The following is a 22759-nucleotide window of genomic DNA, read 5'->3' as shown; positions in this document are numbered from 1 at the left end:
ACAGGGTTTCTCTGTGTAGCCCTGGCTGTCCTGGAACTCACTTTGTAGACCAGGTTGGCCTCAAACTCAGAAATCCGCCTGCCTCTGCCTCCCAAGTGGTGGGATTAAAGGCGTGTGCCACCACGCCACCTTAGTGATGAAGCCTCTAAGGTCTTCTCCGACTTCTGATTTGACTTAAAACTTAATTTGTCTTTTGCCAGTCATCTGATTTACAGTGCTAGTACCATCATTTGCATGCCCAAATTATTGGAGCTTTGCAGTATGGCCGACTTTTAATTATTTGTTGAAACAGAGGTAGTTCATGTCAGAATGAATAATTGTTAACAAGTGCCAACGTCTTCTGGACATTCACCATGGGCTCTGAACTTTGCTGCTTCATGTTTGACATTATTTCATTTAACCCCAACGAAACCGTGCTGTGATTCAGGTATTGTTATTTCCATGTCATGGAAATGGAAAATGAAACCATAGTGGTGTATACCTGCAATTTCAGCACTTTGTAAGCAGAGGCAGGGGGATTGCAAGTTTGAATCCACGCTACAATACATAGCAAGTTCCAGGCTAGACTACATAAAGAAACCTTGTCAAAAAGAACAGAAAGAAGGAAAGCAAGAATTAAATGTTAAGTGATCAGTCTCAGGTTAGGTAATTAGTAGTATGCAGAATCAAAGTCCAACACCCTCTTTGTCTGACTCTGGAACTTGAACTTTTATCTACTATCCTGCACATGAACTTTTTACATTTAGTAATGTTCTGACTCACACTACTGAAAACCAATGACCGTATGGTTTCCTACTGAGAGTTTAGATAAGTTCACACGCTGAACACAAAACAAAACTTTTCCTTATTGTTAATTCAGGTAGCTAGTATGTAGTTCAGAATGGCTTTGTCTCAGAATGAGTATGCTTGGCTCAATAAGTGACGTCTTCCATTGATTCTGTCTTCCCAGGGAGTTCCTATGAAAAATGTTAATGATGGTAGTTGACAAAGATCAAAGGCTAAGACACTTCTGGAAGGTGCTGGGATGATGGCACAGGAACTTCTGGAAGAATTCATTACTGGGTGATTAGAAACAGCCAGTTAGCCCATTTGGCCTTAAATAGAATAGCAGAGGAATCTGTTCTATTTGTGATGAGACAGGGAGAAGGGTTCAATTGCAGATGCATTTCGTATTATGTGGAGTAGGAACCTGTCCGGTTGGTTATCCTTCCACATCTCACCCACTCTACAGTAACACAAGAGCACTGAGGCTACATTTCTAGGAGTGCAAACTTCTCCCTTGTGAATATGGATTTATCATTTTTTTTTTTTAACAGACTAAGGCTTTCCAAGGACATGAGTGATTCGCTGGAACCTGGGCAGGGCTATTTACGTCTCATTGGATTGTGGTGCTACGTATTTCCGGGCTAAATACAGATAACAAGTGACAGTAGTTCAGTTGCTGGCTTAGAAATGTTGCTCAACTAGTTAGGCAGGGCAGTTGAAAGTGACTTAAACGCTGAAATGAAGTACAGGATTATATGCTGGTAGACTTTTTAACTGAAAGATGCGATACTAGGTTTAGAAGGTCGGGTTATTGTGAACTTGTAATGGCAGTGCAAACCAGAAGGCAGAACTTAAGTTTTCTTCAGTTAAAACGCTAAAAAGCAGTTATATGTACTTGTTAAAAACCTCAAACTTTCATTTCTTTTTCTATAAAATGATTCATAGAGGATCAGGTTGAACAAATATGCTTTTTGGAGCCATTCAAGGATATTATAACAATACCTGCTGTACAATGTCAGTTTGCTGCTGATCCTGACCCTTCACTCTACGCACAAGTGACTATCTCCCATTTTAGACAGTGACCGATTAACCTAAAAATTCCTACAATTTAACTACAAGCTATTGGACCTCTTTAGTACCCAACTAATGTTTGTTGAATGAATGAATACCTGCTGGCTTAGGTTCTTCGTGGGGCCCAGATCCAGCCATCCAGTTCAGGATCCCGTAGAGGTCAACCCTCTCCCGCCAGTGTAAACCGGCGCTTGCCCCGTATAAGCATAGTTCTCACTGCGGAGGAACTTCACCTGCTCTAATGATCCGTCATAGGCATCTGAAGATAGAGCTTTTAAGAGAATTAGGGCCAGGCAGGTTAAGTCCCTGGACCGCCAGCTTGGTCTCTAAGCAGATGCCCAAGCTAGACCACTGAGGAAAGGGGGATCCAAGAGAGCCGGAACTCTCTGGTAAGCTTCTCTGTCCGCGGTTAAACCTCTCCCCTTGTTCCGGTCACAAATCTCGTCGCCAGAGCAACAGTGGGCGTCAACAAACGCAGGGCGGAAATAAGGCTATAGTACACGTCTCCAGAGCGGAGATAGGCCATGAGCAGGCGCGTTAATTTATTTCCGACTGTAGTTCTCAGTCTGGGGATGCAGCCTGCGTCTGCGCATTAATTGTGACGCACGAAGGCTGGCCCTTTACGCCGGAGCCAATTGGCCCACCGGCGTGGGCGTGGCTAGGGCCCGCTAACGCGCACGCGCGAGCCACCTAGCCCGTGGTCGTCCGGTATCCGAAGTGCCCGCGTTCGTCATGTCGGCGTCTGTGGTGTCCGTCATCTCCCGGTTCCTGGAGGAGTACTTGAGCTCCACTCCGCAGCGGCTGAAGTTGCTGGACGCCTATCTCCTTTATATACTGCTGACCGGGGCGCTGCAGTTCGGCTACTGTCTCCTCGTGGGCACCTTCCCCTTCAACTCTTTCCTCTCTGGCTTCATCTCTTGTGTGGGCAGCTTCATCCTAGCGGGTAATGAATGATTCTGTACCCTGGTCATAATGTCCCACTTTGGCGCGCAGCTTCGTCCTCACGGAACCCTTTGGTAGTTTGTAGAAGGCCGTCGTCTGTGAAGTCCCGCTTACTTCTTGGGACCCAGGAAGCAAGCTCAGAAATGTCACATTTCTAATGCCAAACAGGAGTTGAAGCTGAATATGTAAAGAAATAGGTCTTCTGGTGATTGTCGCAATTAATACTTCTCTAGGGAAAAGTATCCTACCTCGATGAAACTTTAATACAAATTTAAAGTTGGTAGAGCTTTAAATTAAAACTGCAAACTGGGCCATTTCTATCACTTTGGCCTAATCCTTACTTCATCTAGGGGAGAAGACTTTAGTGATCATATAGGAATATAAATATGATTGTTTGAGAGGAGGCAATCCAACTGATGCTGGCTTTTTAGTTGCCCCTACTTATTTCTGTGCATAATTTCTGTGCTTTTCTCTTTATCCTGAACTCAATTTTTATTCACACAATTGTGTATTAGCTCTTCTTTCGGGTCTACACATTTGATAACCTTAGAGACTTCCAGAATTAATGAGGATTGCCTCCATGAATTTCATCTGAAGTCTGACCTTTCTTGCCCCATGGAATTGAGAGAATACCAGGAACAGGTTTGGCTCAGAAATGTTACTACCAAATGTATCATGGTCAGCAGTGTCTTGGGGGTTTATTAGCAGTTGTTTTCCTCACAGCTGGTTTGGGCAAAGACAAAATATAGTATTGGACTTGTCTGGAGACTTGATTTATAGTCTTAACATAAACCTCATGTCACATGTACACATTCACATTGCTAGTTCAGGCACACTGGGAACAATTTTACTTTTCAGAACTTAAATAGACCCCAGCCACCTTGTGCCCCAGTCAGAGCTGCAAAGTCAGCTTGGTCAGCGGTCATCATATTGTCTTTGGGTTTTGGTCCAGTTTCTGGAGGCTACACCCTACCATCAGGATATGTTAGCACCATTAGCCAGGTCTGACAGACGTCTTTACTGTGCCCAGTGCTGTTCATGACAACTTCATTAACCGGCTAGGAGAAAGCATCTTGCTGAGAACCTCTTACTTATTTAGCCTCTGGTTATGGAAGTGTAGGAACAGGGTGGGGCTAACAGCTGATTTAAGTATGGCCTCTCCTGTTGAAGCCACCCATCCTCACAAGCCTCTGAGTCAAGTCCTGACTTCCCAGAACTACATAGAAAAAAATGATTTGATGGAAAGTTAGCTTAGTGCGCGTGCTCTCTCTTCCCATCTGTCTTTTTTTTTTTTTTTTGTAGGTGGCTTTTGCTTTTTTTTAAAAAAAAAAGATTTATAAATAAAAAAAAATTTATTATATGTATATGAGTACACTGTAGCCATCTTCAGACACACCAGAAGAGGGCATCAGATCCCATTACAGATGGTTGTGAGCCACCATGTGGTTGCTGGGAATTGAACTCAGGACCTCTGGAAGAGCAGTCAGTGCTCTTAACCACTGAGCCATCTCTCCAGCCCCAGCTTTTTCTTTTTCTTTCTTTTTTTTTTTTTTTTTTGTTTGTGAGCATCTTTGCGTGTATATAGTGTATTGTAAAGTGTCATTATGTGTCTGTGTGCATGTGTGTATATATGGAGGTCAAAGAGCAGACGCATTCATTGGCTATTCTGAACTGGCTGGTGGATAGAGAACTCTGGGTTGGGGTGTCTTCCTGTTGTGTGGTGTCTTGTCTGCCTCTCGCCAACTCTCTGCAACACTACAGTTACAGATGTGCCAGCCAGCCAGGTCCTTATGCTTCGAGGCAGGCACTTTACCAACTGAAACATCTCTCCAGCTCCTAGGTCCTGTTTTTGTGCCTGTTGAGGCTGAAATGATCAGGTTTCAGTGGGAGGTCTATGGCTTGTTATTGACTAGACTGCTTAACAAAGGAATACTGTTAGTAGTGAGGTCATCATTAGGAGTGAGGGCGTTATTATTAGTGAGGACATTATTAGTACTGAGGTCATTGTTAGTAGTAAGATTGGTATTAGTAGTGATATTTACAAATCTTTTAGGTATGGGGCTGGTGAGATGACTCAGTGGGTAAGAGCACCGACTGCTCTTCTGAAGGTCCTGAGTTCAAATCCCAGCAACCACATGGTGGCTCACAACCATCTGTAACGATCTGATTCCTCTTCTGGAGTGTCTGAAGACAGCTACAGTGTACTTACATATAATTAATAAATAAATAAACCTTTAAAAAAAATCTTTTAGGTAACAGGGGATAGGGTGAGAGAAATAAAATTGGGTTTAAGGAAAAGAAAAGGGTTTCTGATAATTCATTGTTGCTGCAGAAAGTTATCATTTGCATTCTCTTCCCTTCAGTGAACTCAGGGTATTTTGTCACTGAGCTAAATCCTCAGATCCATTCAACATCCACGCACCCATCCATCCATCCTTTTCTCTTCTCTTTCTTTCTTTTTTTCTTTTTTTTTTTTTTTTTTTTTGAGACAGGGTGTTAATGTGTATCCCTGCCTGGCTGGAACTGTAGATTAGGTTGACCTTGAACACAGAGATCCATGTACCTCCATGTTCTGAGTGCTGGGGTTAAAGGTGTGTCAGCAGCCCGCTGCCATGTTTCTTTTGACAGCATTCATTTTACTAAGTCCAACTTATTTTGCAAGGCCAGATCATTGCCTAGTAACTTGTTTTAATGAAAAATTAGAAATTTGGCTGTTTGGCCTTCGTTCACATTGTTGAGACAGGACATCTCATGCCTGCTGATGTTTTTGACTTTTCTGTGTTTTTTTTTGGGGGGGGGGGAGAGACTGGAAGGGGCGGTTTTGGTGAAGGGAGGTGTAGGAAATTCTGAGGGAGGATTTTGAAAGACCAAGTGGCACTAATGCTGGAGCTTTGGGTGTCAGGCCTGTTTCTGTAGGAGATCATCTGAGAATTAACAGTGGCAGCACAGGCAGGTGAGGTGGCTCTGGGTGAAGGTCCTTGTCACCAAACCTGAGCATTACCTGAATTTGATCCCTGGGGCCTGGGTCGGGAGGAGAGAACCGACTCCTGCATTGTTCTGTCACCTCCACACGCACACACTCACTCTAAGTAAAGCGTAGATAGCATACACACCAGCTGTCCGACAACAGTTCTCTTTTTGGAAGTGAAGGGCAGACTTGAAGTTGATGTTGGTTGTATGTCTTTGGGGAGGGCCCTCTTTGGCTTGATTCTCTTCATGCTTTTGGCTGGTTGTTTCTTTTGCATGTACATTTATTTGCTCTTTAGAGATTGGTTAGGACACTGTAAATGAGTTTAGAATGCTGGCATCAAACATTTGAATCCTGAAAAGACACAATGCTGTCTATTGTTTCCTCGTGGCTGGGTGGCTTATTCAGGGTCTCAGGAAGGGACTTGAGGTGAGAGGGCACTGGGGATGGGCTTGTTCAGCAGCGTATGGCGTATAGTGGAGTGGGTTTTTAAAGGACCTCAGGGAAGTCATCTTCCTATCTCAGCCATGCTCAGCAGCTGTTTATCTTCCTGTTAGCTATCACTAGAGGAGGGCCATCTGTTGCTTCAGAGTTAACATTCCAGTGTTGGTAGTCTTTGTAGTTTCCTTTTGTACCTAGCTGGGATCTGCTCATCTCAAGAACTGTTTAGGGAGATTAAGCGGCAATTAGTTAAGTCTGTCTTTAAAGTAAGTCTTACTAGGCAGACACGCCAGTCCCTAGTCTGTGAAGTCATTGTTTTAAGTTACTTTACAACTTTGGTTCTTCCGTTCTCAAGCTTAGGAAACAGTTTTGTGGGCTGGAGAGATGGCTTCGTTGGTTAGAGTGCTTGCAGCGGTGAATTCAGACCCCTAGCACCAGTGTCAGAAGCTAGGCATGGTACATCCGCCTGTAACCCCAGTGCTGGGGGGAGGGGGGTGCAGGGCAGAATCAAGAGGATTGCTGAGTCTTGCTGGCTGCCAGCTTCAGGTTCAGTGAGAGACCCTGTCTCAAAGGAATAAAGGTGAAAGAGAGCAGGACACCCAATGTCCTCTGTCCTTTAAAAGTATGCACTCACAGGCACATGCATCCGGACACACATATACCACATTCATAGGTCACACTCTCTCTTACACACACACACACACACACACACAACATTTACAAAGGAAAGTTTTGGTACTCCCAGTTAAGAAATCACAGAGGAGTTTGCATTTGAGAGACAAGGAGACTAACGCAGAGTGTTTTCTGTCTCAAGGAAGCCATTGGCTTGTGTGGACTGGGGTGGAGCTGCTTAGGGAGTGTCCTTTTATCTGTGGATTCCTCTCAGCTGCTGTCCAGGACATTGGGAGTTTGCCAGCTTCATGGCTGATTGTCTGGTTTCTTAATGTCTTACCCATCACTTTTTTTATTCTAGATGCCTTAGGCTGCTTCCTGGCTTTGCAGCCCATGGTATCTCTTTAGCTTGATCTGATTTGCATGCCTGATCATGTTACTTAACCAAATTCGTCTGTGGTTTCCAAAGTAGAGTTTGTGTTTTGTTTAGTTTGTTTTTTCAGGACACATATTCTCTTTTGGGAGCTGGCCTTGTTGACATCACCCTCTTCATCATTGTCTAGTGTCAGTAAGTCATTTGCCATTCCGAGGTTCTTGTCCCTTTACTTGCCTCTCTGTAGAACTAGGTTCACATCTGACCCCCCTCAGTTCACAGTTGCTGACTCTCCCAGTTGGCCCAGGGCTCTCGTGTCCTTGCTTCCCTGTGTATGTGGGGGATGAGGTAAAGAAGGAGAGAGATGGGACTCTTCTATTAGTCTGCATTTCTTGTACTTGTCTGCCCTCTGGGAGGCGAGGGCAGGTGTTTTCATGCCTGTGTCCTTGTGCATGTTAGATTGTGAGCAGAGCAGTCTTAATTTAAGGAAGATGGAGGACCGTTTGCCAAGCTCTGTGCTGGTGTGCTGAGGATTCAGCTGTGAGAGGATTCAGCTGTGAGGATCACGGATGCGGCGGCTGCTCCTCTTACAGTATGAAGGCAGATGCAGCAGACAGGTTTCTGTGGAAGTATTGCTAGTGAGGACAGGAGACTAATGGCTCCCTGGCCTTTTCGGTGCTCCTGCAGTGTGTCCCTCGTGTGTCCATTTTCCCAGAATGTGCTTTGTAACTTCTCAGTTTTCTCCATTTCTTTGCCTGTATTCACAGTTTATCTTACAGATTAGTTTTTTACTAGCAAAGTGAGAGTAGCCAGGAGTCTGTTCATCTTCTAGTGGCTCACACCTGCTCCTGTGCCTCTGTCTGACTCCCTCCCACGTCAGTGACAGCTCTTCCACTTACTTGGAGGCACGGGTCTTCTCTTGGTGGCTGAACAGCTTCTCTATGATCCCATCATTCAGCATCATGGATTTTCTCTATTGAGTCATTCTCAAGTTTTAGACTTGCTCTAATATTGTCTAATTTTAAAAAGTTGAACCAGGCGTGGTGGTGCATAGTTTTAGTCTTAGCTTTAAGTGACCGAGGCAAGAGGATATCTATGAATTTGAGGCCAGGCTTGTTTACATAGTGAGTTCCAGGCCAGCCAAGATCCTGTCTCAAAAAAGAAAAAAGAAAAAAAGTTCCAGTTGATCCCAGGCACTTCTAGCAACCATCGCTAGCATCTTTTCCTTCTCCCTCGTCGTAGAGCTTCTTGAAAGAGCAGTTGCTGTGTCTCCCTTTCCCCTACATGTTTCTCAGTGCTCTCGTGCTGTGCCCTGTCCCCACCACTTCCTCAAACTGTTTTCCCATGTGGCCAGATGGAGCAGTCATCCGCCTCCCCTTACCTGACTGCTCAGCGTTAGCATGTAGCTCAAATGGCTGGTTCTTTCTGAGTGAAACACTCGCTGCTTCTCAGCGCTTTTGTGACTGCCTTCTCCTGGCTCCTCCTCACCTCCTGCTGGCTTTTTCTTCCCACTGTGCTGGGCACTTCATTTTGTATTTCTTTCCATAGGTGAATTTAAGTTCTGTATCCTGTCCAGTTGGTTCAAAATACTAAATCCAGTTGCTGATGTATTTCTCTCTTTGATGTCTCTTCGATTTCTCATGTTTACATATCCCAAATGGACATCCCTTCCCCCCACCCCTCCCCCAGCCATCTGCTTTTTACCAGCCAGTGTACAGTCAGCCCTGTGTAGGTTGTTCAGCCAGATATTTAGGAGGTCTTTTTGATCTCATAATTTCTCTCAACTCCCACATCCATTTTACCAGTAAGCTTTGTCTTCTCTGGAATATAGGCTCTCTCTGCCTCTGCCTCTGCCTCTCTGCCTCTCTGCCTCTCTGCCTCTCTGCCTCTCTGCCTCTCTGCCTCTCTGCCTCTGCGCCTCTCTGCCTCTGCGCCTCTCTGCCTCTGCGCCTCTGCCTCTGCGCCTCTGCCTCTGCCTCTGCTCACCTTAACCCTGAGCTCTTCAGTTCCTAAGTCATTCATCTTTAGTCCTGCAAACCATTCTTTATGTTGCAGTCTGGCCTTTTTAAAGAACGTGAGTCGTTGTTGCTCAGTCGAACCCTTGACTGCTGCTTCATTGCCCTTTGGCTAAGTCCAGACTCTGTCCTGAGTCTTTTGGTCACTGATATTGACCAGATAGCCTAAGAAGTGGCAAGACTGTTTTTACTATCTGTATAGCTCTGCCCCAGATCTTTATGTGCCTGGCTCTTTAGCCTTTAAATGGTCTTTAGTAGCATTTTTAAAGACACGACTACTGGATACAACAGCTTTCCAGTCTCCTTTATCTTGCTACATTTTCTCCACAGTGTGTACCCTACACAGAATTTCCTTGTTTGTTTGCTGACTTGTGACTGGAAACACTTGTTTGTCTCCATGCACTATAAGTCCCTTGGGAGTCAGAATTCTGTATCTGGCTCTGCCATATTCCCAGCGTCTAGAATGATGCTTGACTTGTAGTAGGCGCTTGTTAAATCTTTTGCTAAACACATGAGCATTTAAGGAGATGATGAGCAGACGTCTGACATGCTTTTCTGGCCTCCTAGGACACCAGGCACACAAGTGGTACACAGACTTACATGAAGACAAAATACCCAATAAAGAAAATATTTTTTTAAAAGGAAAAAAAAATGCTCCCCCCTCCAGGCTAGTCTGATAGAGGCAACCCAAAGCCCCACATGCTGGCCTGATGGAGGCAGTTCCCCAGCTGAGGTTCTCATTTCAGCTGATGAGTTTGTGTCAAGTTGGCAAAAAAAAAAAAAAAAAATTTACAACTAGCATAGGCATTTTATGCTCCAAGTGGGGTGTTTGAAGGGCTAGAGAATGGCTCAGCAGTTAAGAGTGTTGGCTATTCTTCCAGAGGACCCAGGTTCCATTCCCAGCACCCACATGGTTTCTCATAATCATTCATGTAACTTCAGTTCTGGGGTATCCAATGCTATCCTCTAATCTCAATGGGTACCAGGCACACACAGACAATGCATGTACACACATGTAGGCAAAACACTCATACATATAGACTAAACAATTTTTTAAAAATGGGGTGTTGATCTCAATGACCTCTGAGGTCCACTGGATGCTTGTGGGGTTGACTTGTGCACTGTAACTTAATTTGAGTTGTTACAGTCATTTTAAGGTGACCATCAGCCCATGACTGTATCCACCGTCACAAAGCTTTTCTCTTGTCCGCTCATAGTTACTCCAGATACCACCTCATTTTCTATCCCAGTGCTGTTAACAGTTCTGTATCTATTTCTCTAGAGTTTTTGCTAGCTTGCAAGTAAGTGAGAGACTATATGTAAAGTAAATATAAATGTAGTAATTATATATAAAAGTTACAGTTTTAGAAAGAGCAGTTTGGGGCCCATGGCAGAGCAGCTGCAGAAGCAGGCAGACCTGAGTTAGGGTCCCAGCATTCCAGGTCTGTAACTCAGGGTGGAGGAAGGGGAAGGCAGGCAGACCTTGAATCTCATTGGCTGGTTAGCCCATGGAGTCTAAGCTTCAAGGAGAATATTGCTGAGAATCCATGAGTGCATAAGAATCCTTTCTCAAAAATAAGGTAGGTGGACTGGAGAGATGCCTCAGTGGTTAAGATCACTTCCTGCTTCCAGAGGATTTGAGTTTGATTCCCAGAATCCACATCTAACCTCCAGGGAATCCATGCTCTCTTCTGCCTTTTAGGAGCACCTGTATACACAAGTCATAGACATGGCATACAGTGGGCCTGCCTTTTAGGAGCACCTGTATACACAGTCCTAGACATGGCATTCAGTGAAGCGCGTGTGCGCGCGCGCACACACACACACACACACTAAAAGTGAATCTTTGAAAAAAATTAGGTGGGATGTGAATGAGGAAGATTCCTGAATTTAACCTCTGACTTCCACACACATGTATGTGTGTGCCTACCCTTATGTTCAGCACATATGAACATGTACATATACACACACAATATACAGACATATACACACAATACTACAGACACATATAAAAAGAGAGCTGACATGAGTTAGTGATTTTGACTATTTTTTTCACTTAGTAAAAGTGGATAGCTTTCTTGTCAGTGTATAATTTCCCTTATTCTGAATAATTGCATAGGATTTCATTGCAGGTGTGTAGTATGAGTTAATTATTCCCCTTGGTGACATTTGGACCATTTCTTTTTGTTTTCTTTCAATTTTGCAAACATACTGTGTTTTGTAAGACACATTCGTTGTCAAAAGGTAAAAACAATTCCAATACTAAGTGGTATTGCCAGTAGCTTTCCCCCAGAGGTGGACAAGCCTGGCCTTCTACAGCAAGGCTTTAAGTGGTTTCCTTACTCCAGCCAGTGCCCTTCATAAAGGTCGGTGCACTTCCATAGTGTGTCTGTGCTTAGGTTGATGGGAACTGTTGCCATGGTGATGAACTCTGGAGGACTAATCTGATCATTCTGTCTTCTGAGTGGATTCTTTGTTAATGTTGGAGTGGATGCTAGCCTGAAGCAGGTGCAATAATTTATTGAAGGCATAAAAGGTGTTTGAGCAGAGAATGCCCCTGGAGCTGCTTTTCATGTCTGGGTGACTGGCTGCCGCCTTGTTAGAGACTTCAGGGGTACAGAAACGTGGGAGTAGAGATCACTGTCAAGAGTCTTGTGGGTTGGATCTTCTGTTGTCTTTTGCAACAAATAAAGCCACCAGAACTTTACCAAAGACAGTTTATCTACAGCTGGAGGACCTTGTGGACCATCGGCTGTATTCCTGATCTCTACCGTGTATCTTCCTATAGAAGATGGTTAGGATGTCATAGGGTCATCATTCATCCCAGCCTTTCTTACTGCTGCATCTATAGCCCGTGTAGGTATAATTAGACACCTTGAAGTCAACTAGCTTAAGAGTGCTTAGGCCGTTAGGATGTGTAAGTGTGAGTAAGCTTACAGTTTTAGCATAACTCTGAGGTGTTGTTCTTCCCCTTTATTGTTCCTTTAATAAAGGATAGTTAAGATTGTAAAGGTATATAATTTTATGAGTTTTAATTTTCTATTTACTTTTTACAGTTTTTAGTTATCGTATGTGTGTATGTATGCTGTCAGGCGCGGCAAATGACCTCACCAGTAAGCTCCCTCACAATCTTAGTTTTATATTTTTTGAGACAGTGTCTGATGTAGCTCAGGTTCCCCTTGGACTTGCTGTGGAGTTGGAGATGACCCCTTACACCTGCCCCAGGAGTGCCAGGCTGCCGTGCTGCAGCTCCATACCTAGTTTGGGGTGAGGTTTTAAACACTCCAGTCTAACTATGACTTGGATCAGGACAGAACATTATCAGTACCATACAAGGTTTCTTGCATTTTTGAAGCCATGTTTCTGTCCATGAGAGATGAAAACCACTATCTGACTTAGGCTACTGTAGATTTATTCTGCCTATTGCTTGTTTATTTGTTTTTGTTGTCTTGCCTTTTTGATTGAGTGTCTTAACTGTAGTCCAGACTGGTCTCCAGACTTGTGGCTGTCCTCCTTTAGACTCCCACGTTCTGGGATCACAGGTGTGGACCACTATGTCTGGCTGGTTTGCCAGTGTTAAGACTCCATGTGTTTGGAATCATCTAGTGTGCACTCTTTATGTTGAATTGTGCTGCATAACGTGGTGAATTCCGTCCAACTTGGATCTAGCAGAAGTTCCTTTTCATTGCTGTATAGTATTTCCTTGTCTACATGTGCTATGTAATCTCTGCACTGTTAATAGACATTAACTTTTCTAGATGGCGCACATCATAGGCGTCACTCCTGGGCATGCCTCTTGGGTGTGGTGCTTTCTTTTTTTTGTTTGTTTTTTTTGTTTGTTTTGTTTTTCGAGACAGGGTTTCTCTGTGTAGCCCTGGCTGTCCTGGAACTCACTTTGTAGACCAGGATGGCCTCGAACTCAGAAATCTGCCAGCCTCTGCCTCCCGAGTGCTGGGATTAAAGGCATGCGCCACCATGCCTGGCATGGTGCTTTTATTTTATTAGAGAATTTTCATCACGGGATATATTTGTGTATTGATTAGCAATTATTTGTTTTATATTTCTGAATAATGACTTTTGTGTTTTGTTTCTTACCCAGTTTGCTTGAGAATACAGATCAACCCCCAGAACAAGGCGGACTTCCAAGGCATCTCTCCAGAGCGAGCCTTTGCTGACTTCCTCTTTGCCAGCACCATCCTCCACCTTGTCGTCATGAACTTTGTTGGCTGAACTGTCCCGTTTCCTTATCGTGGAGTTGGAGGTTGGCGGAATGTAAGTGGCGATCCCAGCCTTGTGCTGCTGTGCTGATTCCAGCAGGTGGATTAGATGGACTGGTTCTGGTTCTGGTTCTGGTCAGCTGAGTTCCCATGGTGCAGTAGGGTGTTTGCAGGCTTTCCTGGAGCTTCAGTGGGCAGCAGTATCAGCGCGCTCATCAGCCTGTGGCTTACAGGTGTGCACCTGAAGGCTTTTGAAGAAAGATAAACTGCAGGTTTTGCTTTTAGATTTGTTCTTGAGTTTTTCCCCAATTCTGATAGCCGTTGATGTTAAATATTAAATATGGCCATTTTTGCCTGATAGGTATTCAGAGTAGAGTGAATGAATGGCAGCTGGTTCTTATGAATATGTGCCCCGGACTTAAGTGGTAAAGTTGGATTAACCTGTGAGAAGACTTAGAACCAGACTGGTAGCATTTGGTTTGTTTGCTACATCCCTTGTTAAGCACGAAGCCGTTTTGCCCCCCCCAAAAGACTTTACAGAATTCTGATAGGGAAATGCAGGTAGGCCTAGATCCCTTTTGTAGAGCTGAAAGTTCTCTCTACCCTCCCTTCATAGGTTATGTGCCCTCCTCTCCACTCTCCCATCTTGTCTCAGTTACTTCACCAATGCTGTGACAAGACACCATGGCAGAGGCAGTTTGTAAAAGAAAGTGTAATTTGCTATTCATTGTTGCAAAGATTTAGAGTCTATGACTGTCAAGGTGGGGAGCATGGCTGCAGGCAGGCTTGGTGTTGGAGCAGTAGCGGGCAGCTTACATCGTGAGCCACAAGCTTAAAGCAGAAAGCTAACTACGAGTGACATGGGCTTTTGAACATGAGAGCCTACCCACAGTGACACACTTCCTCCAACAAGGGCACACCTCCTAATCCTTCTCAAACAGTTCCATCTACTGGGTAGAAGCATGCAAACATGGCCTGTGGCCATTCTCATTCAAACCTCTACATCCCAGAAGCAGAGTCTTAAAGCTGTGAAATGGACATGATTTTTCCCAACACATACCAATATTTTTCCTTTGATGAGAGAAAATGAGCTGGGAACAATGCCATTGCCTCCCCAGATGCACAGGTGCACGATGTAGAGTAACCTCTCCCTCTTGATGTTTGGCCCTGTGCTTGTGTGACTCACAGGTGAGTGCCTGGGCCCCTTCCTTTCCTTTGCACAGTAAGATTTCCTACTGTTGCTTCCAGGTGGCAAGAGAGGAGAATCTTAGGAAATAATAACCCAGGGAGAACATGTCCCAGGTCCACCCTCTTTACATCACTACATAGAAACCTGTGTATTGGTATTGAAAGCCTCAGAAACCTCACACAAGAACCAGGGATGCGATGGTGGCTGCACAGGAAACAGCACATAACTGCACTGTAAAAACAGTTCTGTTTGTTGGGTAGACCTTCCAGTTGGGTAGTGGTAAGTTGTTGGGATGCTGTAGTCAGTGAAAACATTTGAGGAGTACTTCATTCTGCTCTCCTAATACAGTTCCAGTCATTGGAGACCTGATTGCCACCCCTCCTCCTCATCCCTAGTCAGTGCCAGTTAGTGGGGATACAAAGGGACGTAAAATGCCCTTCAAGAGGGAAGAGTTTTAAAAGTATAAACAAAAACAAAAGAAACAGCTGGAGGTGTATTTCAGCTGAAGTGCCCTGGGTTCAGTATCAGTACTGTGCCTGTCAGCCCAGCACTCAACGTGAAAGGAGGAAGATTAGAGCTTCAAGTTCATCCTCAGCTGCATATCAAGTGGAAGTTAGCCTGAACTTCATGAACTGCCTTAGGAAGGGTAAAGACCCATAAACGTACAGAGAAAACATGGCATGATGAGAGTGTTCGCAGAGAACAGGATGAAGTGCCGTGAGAGGTGGAGAAGGAGCTGATGAGCAGATCCCAGTTAACCGTTTCCAGTGGATACCTTGAGTGTATGGATGCTAGGTCTGTCAGGCATTCTGAAGAGATGGAGAAGCAACTATGTCTTCTGATTGCCTTACTCTAGAGCTGTGAAGGTGTTTCCCAGATGGGTTATCGTATGTGTTTAGGAAGGGACAATACATTTCGAGGGTGTTCTCCAGGCTCAGAAAGACTTCAAATCATGGAAGATTCTTTTCTAGTGCTGCCATGTTTGGAAGAGGACTCGGCTTCCAAAGAAGTTAGTATTTCAAAATTATGACAGAAGCGGAAAGCAGGCTCAGCAGGACTGTAGTGCAGATCATACAACAGGCCTGGGACAAGCATGTGCAGATCATATAACAGGCCTGGGTAAGCATGTGCAGATCATATAACAGCCTGGGCCAAGCGTGTGCAGATCATATAACAGGCCTGGGCCAAGCGTGTGCAGATCACATAACAGGCCTGGGCCAAGCGTGTACAGATCACATAACAGGCCTGGGCTAAGCGTGTGCAAAATCGCCCAGTCCCAGATTGCAGTGCCGGTCACTTTGTAGAAAGTAGTAGGCTCCTAGAAAAGGTGGGGAACGCTCTCGTCTGGGGATGGCCCTCCCTACACATTCTCCAGAGACCTTTGACCTGATACACGCACGCTAGCTACCCCATGGTCCCACACATTTGTCTGCCCCATCTGTGTGGTTTTCATTCAGCTGTGTAATACTCACACTAACTCAGAAGGTGGGATGAAAAGGAAAACAAAAACAAGACCACTCAGTGCACTTATACAGCACTCATTCATAAGACACCGGTGTCATCGGCATCCTTATTCTGTGAAATGAATTACGGGGTTATAGGGCAGCACAGTTTGGGCTAGATTCTCATGTTGCTGTCTAACATTCTCCTTATTTTCCAGTTGACAGATGGGCATTTAAAAAAATTTAATGAATTTGAAGGTAATATTTAAAACCAGGAAGAAAAGGCATATCAAAAGAAAATGGCATTGCACTGTAAAAGTCAGTATGACTTAGGAGAGCCAATGAAGGGCAGTTGCTTTCAAGTGCTTGTGAAATATCATTTTATTTTTCAGATGGCCTCCAGCAGGTGAGCCTACTGTTCCCATTTGCAGACTGGGCACTGAGAGACCCAGAGAGCACTAGGAGAAATCTTTCGTTTGTTTTTGCTTTGAAACAGGGTCTCATGTAGGACAAGGTCACTTCAAATAAGTCCTGTACTAAAGGATGACCTTGTATTCTTGATCCTCCAACCCTTGCCTCCCACATGCTGGGATTACAAGTATAGATCCTTAATTCCTGGGCCCAATTTTAGATTCCTTTTTTAATTACAAATTTTTATTTTAATTTGCATATATGTATATGTCTGTGTGGGTTTGTGTATGTTAGTGCAGGTTCCCATAGGGACCAGAAGTGATGGTTCTCCTGGAGCTAGAGTTAGGCAGTTAGGAACTGCCCATTGCCGTGTTGGGTACCAAACTTGGGTCCTTTGAAAGACCAGTTTATAATCTTAACTGCCGAGTCATCTCTCCAGCTCTGTTTCAAGATTGGTTTGTTTGTTTTGTTTTTCTAGACGGGGGTTTCTCTGTGTAGTTCTGGCTGTCCTAAAACTTGCTCTATACCAGCCTAGCCTCCGATTCAGTGATCATCCTGTGTCTGACTCCTCAGTACTGGGATTAAAGATGTGTGCCGTAGCCTGCCTGGTTTCAGGGTTTTTAAAAGAAAGGATGAAAAGGGAGATGGAGCACCATTGGGTTGCATTTGGGGAGTTCACACTCCTGGTGATGTGGGCCATGGGACTGGGGAAAGTGACGTGGGCACCAAGGAACAACACCGCTTTAGTGTGCGTGCCTTCCTGGGTGGAGGTTGTTGCCAGAAGCCTGGACTGAAATTTTCTTAGTTCTGCTTTTTTAATATTATGGGGAGCATCTCTTACTATCTTTAAAATGTTGTAGCATTTAATCCTAGCTAGTGCTAGAAGGCTACCTTTGAACTGATAGTACTGTTTATTACTAGGCAGTCCTCTTTCTTTCTTTCTTTCTTTCTTTTCATTCATTCATTCATTCATTCATTCATTTATCAAAATTTAGTAATCTAGAGAATTACCTTGGGAAGGGACTCAAAATGTATTCCTTTTTTCCATCTCCATCTTTATTTTTAATTAATTAAGAGACAGGGTCTCCTTATTCCAGGCTTGCCTGGAACTTGAAAAAAATTATTGTTTAAAATTTATTAGATTTTATTGGGGGGGGAGCTGTAGTGTGTGTGTGTGTGTGTGTGTGTCTGTGTCTGTCTGTGTGTGTGCGCGCATGCGCGCGTTGGTTAATAGGACTGACTACGTCCGAAAGCTCTCTCCACCGTGTGGGTCCTAGGGATCACACTGGGGCATCAGCACCCAGGGAAGTGCCCATCCTCCCTGAGCCAGCTCACTTGCCCTGGGACTTTAAAGAAAAAAAAGTTTTAATTTATTCCTTGACAATTTCACACATGTTTGTAGTGTATTTTGGTAGTATCACCCCTACCTAAAGTACCCCACCACATGCTCTCTTCTTTTCAGATTATTTTATAACCCACCGAGTCCATTTAGGGCTTCATGCATGCATATGGGCCTGGGGCTTTCTGGTACAGTGTAGATGGTGCCCTCCGCACTCTGCCGCCATCTAGTGGATGCACCTTTCCTGTGCTGGGAGTGGATCACAAAGCATATGAGTTGTGTTTTGGTGGAGCAACAAAAGCTAGTTCCTTTCCCGTCAAGAGAGGGCAGCAGAGGCCCAGGTGAGCGTAAATGCCGACCAGGGGTTTCTTTCCATCCTGGCCAGGAGAGGGCAATGCTGAGCTAGGGATCCTTAGCGGGACCCAGGCTTGTGTTCTTCACCTGTGTTGATGAATGCAGGATTTCACAGGACTTGGCTTTCATTTATTCTAGACCCTTTATTGCCTCCAGCTCTGAGTGCCCACTGGCAATACTGTTCAGTTTTTAGTTGATGAGACAGTGGGTTCCCTAACCGTTTCTCAGTGCCTCAGCCCTCCGGGGGCTGGAAAGTCAGGGAACTTTACGATTGGTCTTAATAGTTTTCTTAAAAAGCATTAATTGATTCTTTTAATTTGTGGCTGAATTCTTCTAGTTGGTCTTTTGAAGGCAGAGAGCTAGACAAATGTACTTAGATTTATTCACGTGTGTGTGTGTGTGTGTGTGTGTGTGTGTGTGTGTTGGTGTGTGTGTTTGTGGATATGGGCAGCATGGCAGATGGTCCAAGGACAATGTTCAGGGGTTGCTCTCTACTTCCACCTTGTGGATCCTGGGGATAGAGCTAAGGTTGGCAGGAGTACCCGCTGATCCAGCTCATTTTTAAATTATTTTAAATCTATTTTCCTTTTCTTTTTCTTTTTTTGAGATGGTCTTGTTCTGTGGCCCAGGTTCTTCTTGCACTCATGAGCCTCTCCTTTGCTTCCTGAGAGCTGGGGTATAGTTTACTGGTGGATCTGTGAAGAATTCTGTTCCTGTCCTGACCTCCAGCTCTGGTGACTCCAGCCCTAAGTCATTGTCACCCACTGGGCTGCACAGGGGCCTGGTCCCTGGGCTCTCAGGGCCACAGTGCACACCTCTCTCACCCTGTATTGTCACATTGCTTAAAGTTGTTAAATCGTGTTCCTGCCCCTCCCCCACCCCACCCCCAGGGACCTTAAGGCTGATCCCAGGCCTCGGTTTCCCTGCCTGTACAGTGAGGAGCTTGGCCTTCATTGTAATCTCTTACAGCTGTTAACTTCCACTAATACTGTTATGATGGGCACTGTGCTGTGGACTCTGTTTGGGTTCTCATTCTCCACCCCCACCCCACCCCCCAGTTGTTACTTTTTATTCATATTCTCATGGGTGACTGAAGGGAAAACATTGAAGTGGGGTTGTTTAAAATAAAATGTCCAGTGTTACAGAACTGTCCATATGTAAGATGTTTTGTCAGCCTCACATCTTTAGGATCCATGTGTCTTCCACATGCACCTTATATCAGTGCATATAACTTCCCTGCCTGCCCTGTGCTCGGGGAGACGGATAGCTGTGTGTGCACCTGCTTTGTACCTGAAGGAACTTGGCCTCTGCAAAATTTTAGTTGACTTTAGTCCTTGGTACTAAGTGACTGAGTGGGCACTTAATAGTGAATGTTTGGATCCTAAACTCTGATGTTCATTGCTCTCAATTTTCAAGGACTTTTGAGTAATGATTTTGTATACATATATATGTGTGTATATATGTATGTATATGTGTACACACACATACTTAGAGGATTGTGTTTGTTAAAATATTAAACTTGCTTAAATGGGAAAAGTTAGGAGCAGCTTATAAGAAGGGATAAAGACAGATAAACCAGGTGTTTCTGCAAAGGCGGGCATCATTACCATGGTAAAGGAGAGCTGTAGGAACATGCAGCTTGGGAGAGCTGAGGTGATCTAGTAGTGGTGACGGTGGTGACCTCACATAGCACCTGGGTCCTCTGAGTGTATGTGGTCACATGATTGGTGGTGTTTGGTGGACATCTCTCTCTCTCTCTCTCTCTCTTTTTTTTTTTTTTTTTGAGACAGGGTTTCTCTGTGTAGCCCAGGCTGTCCTGGAACTCACTTTGTAGAGCAGGCTGGCCTTGAACTCAGAAATCGGCCTGCCTCTGCCTCCCGAGTGCTGGGATCAAAGGCGTGTGCCACCACCACCAGGCTGGTGGACATCTCAAAAGGGACTCACCAACCAAGGAACTAAGTTCTAATTTCCTTATTTATATTTTATTTTTATTAGACAGACTCTTCTGAATCCTTAGTTAGCCTTGGACTCAATCCATAGTTAAGGAAGACATTGAACTTCTGACCCTCTTGCCTCCCCAAGGCCTGGGATTGCAGACATAAGCCAGCATGCCTGACACTGTAGGCTCTGGGTGTTGTGATGCTACAAGCACCCTGCCACCTGGACTGTCCCCACAGCCCTGCCTGCCTGTGATTTCAGGTGGTTTTAACCAGAGTTAAATACATCTGTGTAGCTGCTGGGTACTGGGTTAGACAGAATAGCTGTGGATAAAATTCCCAAGCTACTCAGCTGAAGGTTTATCATTTCTAAAGGAGAGGATTAGCCTAGTTGCTTTCTGGAGTGTCCTTCACTTTTAGAAGTTATGATCTGTGCCTTGTAATATTAGAGTGGGTCAGACTGTGCTCTGCTCTTGGGAGTTGAGCACGGTTGTCTCTGATTTATGTCACCCCTAGTTCCAGCTGCGATTGGGTGAGCAGCATCCAGGGAAGGTCAGCATTTGATCGTATCTGTCCAGTAATGGTGACAGTCTAGAGAAGGTTCTGGGGAAGAGCCCACAGTCCCAGGAGCTGTTGTCATTTTCATTTATAGAATGAAATATAGAAAATGTCATTTTCATTATTTCTTGTATTTTTCCTTGCTTTCTTTTAGGGAGATTAGAATAGGTGGGTCAGATGGTGCTGCTTCTTCGTGGGGGACAGACTGGGGACCCCTCACCTCTCTCAGTAGGTGTCTTCCATTCTGTGTGTTTCACCATCAGGGAGGAGATTTTGAGGCAGGTTTTGATAGCAACTTTTATTCTGCTTGTAGTTAAAAGCGTTCTTCTGAGTTGCTCACCGGTTCCTTGTGCCAACATGTCAGAAACCCCAAGGCCTCTGTTTGAGCACTCGCTGAGTATGTCCTTGCTGGGAAAGACAGAACAGGGTTTTCTGGAAACTACCACCAAAGACCCATTCCTTCCTGAGCTTTTCCTTTCTGTGTGGACTGGCCTTGGTGTGTAAGGGTCACGTGTTTTAGTATCAGAATCCACCCAGCAGCAACCGGGCCCCACTGCAGGCAGTGCTCATTTTACCCAAAGGAACTTATGAGAAGTGGGAACTAAATCACCTCTTCACAGACCTGACCCTTTTTGAGGTTCTGAGAAGTTCTATCCACGGTCTTGAGTCTGTCCTCCAACTGGACGTTAGTGCTGTGAGGAATGTGAGGGCCAGGAAGGCGAGTGGCTGGTGGGGAGTTAGGGTTGGTAAGTCAAGAGCTGGCGCCAGTCCCTCCAGCACCTCAATGGCCTTTTTTCCCCTTTCTTTTTGTGAGTTTGGAATTTCAGTGTGAGCATAGTCCTTCTAGAGGCTACTCTCACACAACGCGTGTGAAACGTTGGCTATGTTCTGGCTATTGTAGCCTGGTCTAAACACTGCGATGCACTTAGGAGTGCGGCAGCTGTCTTGTGGGTTGAGAGTTTAGATGGAAGGATTTGGGACATGACACAACTTTGTGCTTCTTTCAGGTTCACTCTTTGACGTCCCCTGGATCAGAATGCTTGAGCTGGCAGCTCGTCGCACATGGCTTCTTCAGATTTGTGCTTGACTACGATTCTCACTGGTTGTGAGGTGGCACGTCCAGAGAACTCCCTTCGCTCTATCGGACCAACTCCACAGTGTACGTCTGTTAACACAGAATCCGCCTCCCCTCAGTATAGCCCTTACTTTCCAAATTAAAAAACAGTTTCTCTGCCACCCCCTCCGAGCCTCCGAGTGCCATTTGTTCCTTCATGTTTGTGTGCCAGTGTGTTTCCCTTGGCTCAGTGCGCTCTTCATGACTTGCTCCCAGCTGTGACCCTTCACCTGTGACCCTTCACCTTTGTTTTCATTAAGTAGTTGTCATTGGCTTGTCGTTAGTGACAAAAGACAGTGCTGACAACCTGGAAAAATGGCAGTCCTTTGTCCTTCTTGGGAGAGTGAAATAAATGTGTCTCTTGGGCAGTATAAGCCAAGTGCAAAGTGTGTGTGTGCGCGCACGTGCGCGTGTGCACATGCGTGTGTGGTAAGAGAGAGGTGTGACTGTGACTGCAGGCAGGTGTCTGTGTATGTTGCATTCTGTGTGACTGTATGTGTATGAGAGGCCGTCTGTGCTGCCTGTGGTATGTGACTGTGTGTGCGTTCATGTGTGTTGATTTCTCTCACATTATTTTCCAAAGCTCCCTCAAGCCTGTGTCTCACATCACAGTTGTCTTCAGATGTTCCAGTTCTGAAGTAGGTGAGGAAATGAAGCTCAGATTTGTGATTAAGACCACAGATCTTAACAGGAGATCACATTAAGGACAAAGCCGGTAGAGTAGTGTCTGCTGGCTGAAGTCTAGGCGCCCTGTACCCAGCGAGCTCTGCGTTGTCTCGGGAGCAGCTACGTTTGCCATATATGGCGTTCCACTGGAGCTGATTACCAAATGGCCCGTGCTCCAGAAGTCCTCCCGTGGGGCTGCACACTGGCATAGGCTGAGGAACTCACGGTTCTGTTGCCTGGGTCACACTGGATCAAATCAGTCGGGTATAGCTGACTACCCCTATCCTGGATGATTGAGGTTTGCCATTCAGTGGGTAGTCGGCCATTAGTGGTACTGGCCACTCA

At 45.1% G+C, this 22759-nt stretch overlaps 2 protein-coding genes across 2 annotated transcripts in view; one reads left to right on the top strand and one right to left on the bottom strand.

Moving 5' to 3' along the window:
• Positions 1-2282, bottom strand: part of Abhd4 (abhydrolase domain containing 4) — a 19312-nt gene extending 17030 nt beyond the window's left edge. The window contains exon 1 of the mRNA XM_021203218.1: positions 1935-2282. The gene's annotated coding sequence lies outside the window, so the exon portion shown is untranslated. The remainder of the gene's footprint in view (positions 1-1934) is intronic.
• Positions 2283-2481: 199 nt separating this feature from the next.
• Dad1 (defender against cell death 1) lies at positions 2482-21870 on the top strand. The gene is made up of 3 exons (XM_021203734.2): positions 2482-2779; positions 13287-13459; positions 21642-21870. Exons 1-2 carry the CDS (start codon positions 2569-2571, stop codon positions 13415-13417), a joined length of 342 nt encoding a protein of 113 aa, XP_021059393.1. The 5' UTR covers positions 2482-2568; the 3' UTR covers positions 13418-13459; positions 21642-21870.
• The last annotated feature ends 889 nt before the right edge of the window (positions 21871-22759 follow it).

This window comes from Mus pahari, chromosome 8 (assembly GCF_900095145.1).
Source record: "Mus pahari chromosome 8, PAHARI_EIJ_v1.1, whole genome shotgun sequence".
Taxonomy (NCBI): domain Eukaryota; kingdom Metazoa; phylum Chordata; class Mammalia; order Rodentia; family Muridae; genus Mus; species Mus pahari.
The sequence above is the reverse complement of the archived record's forward strand: the minus strand, read 5'-3'. Positions and strand labels throughout refer to the sequence as shown.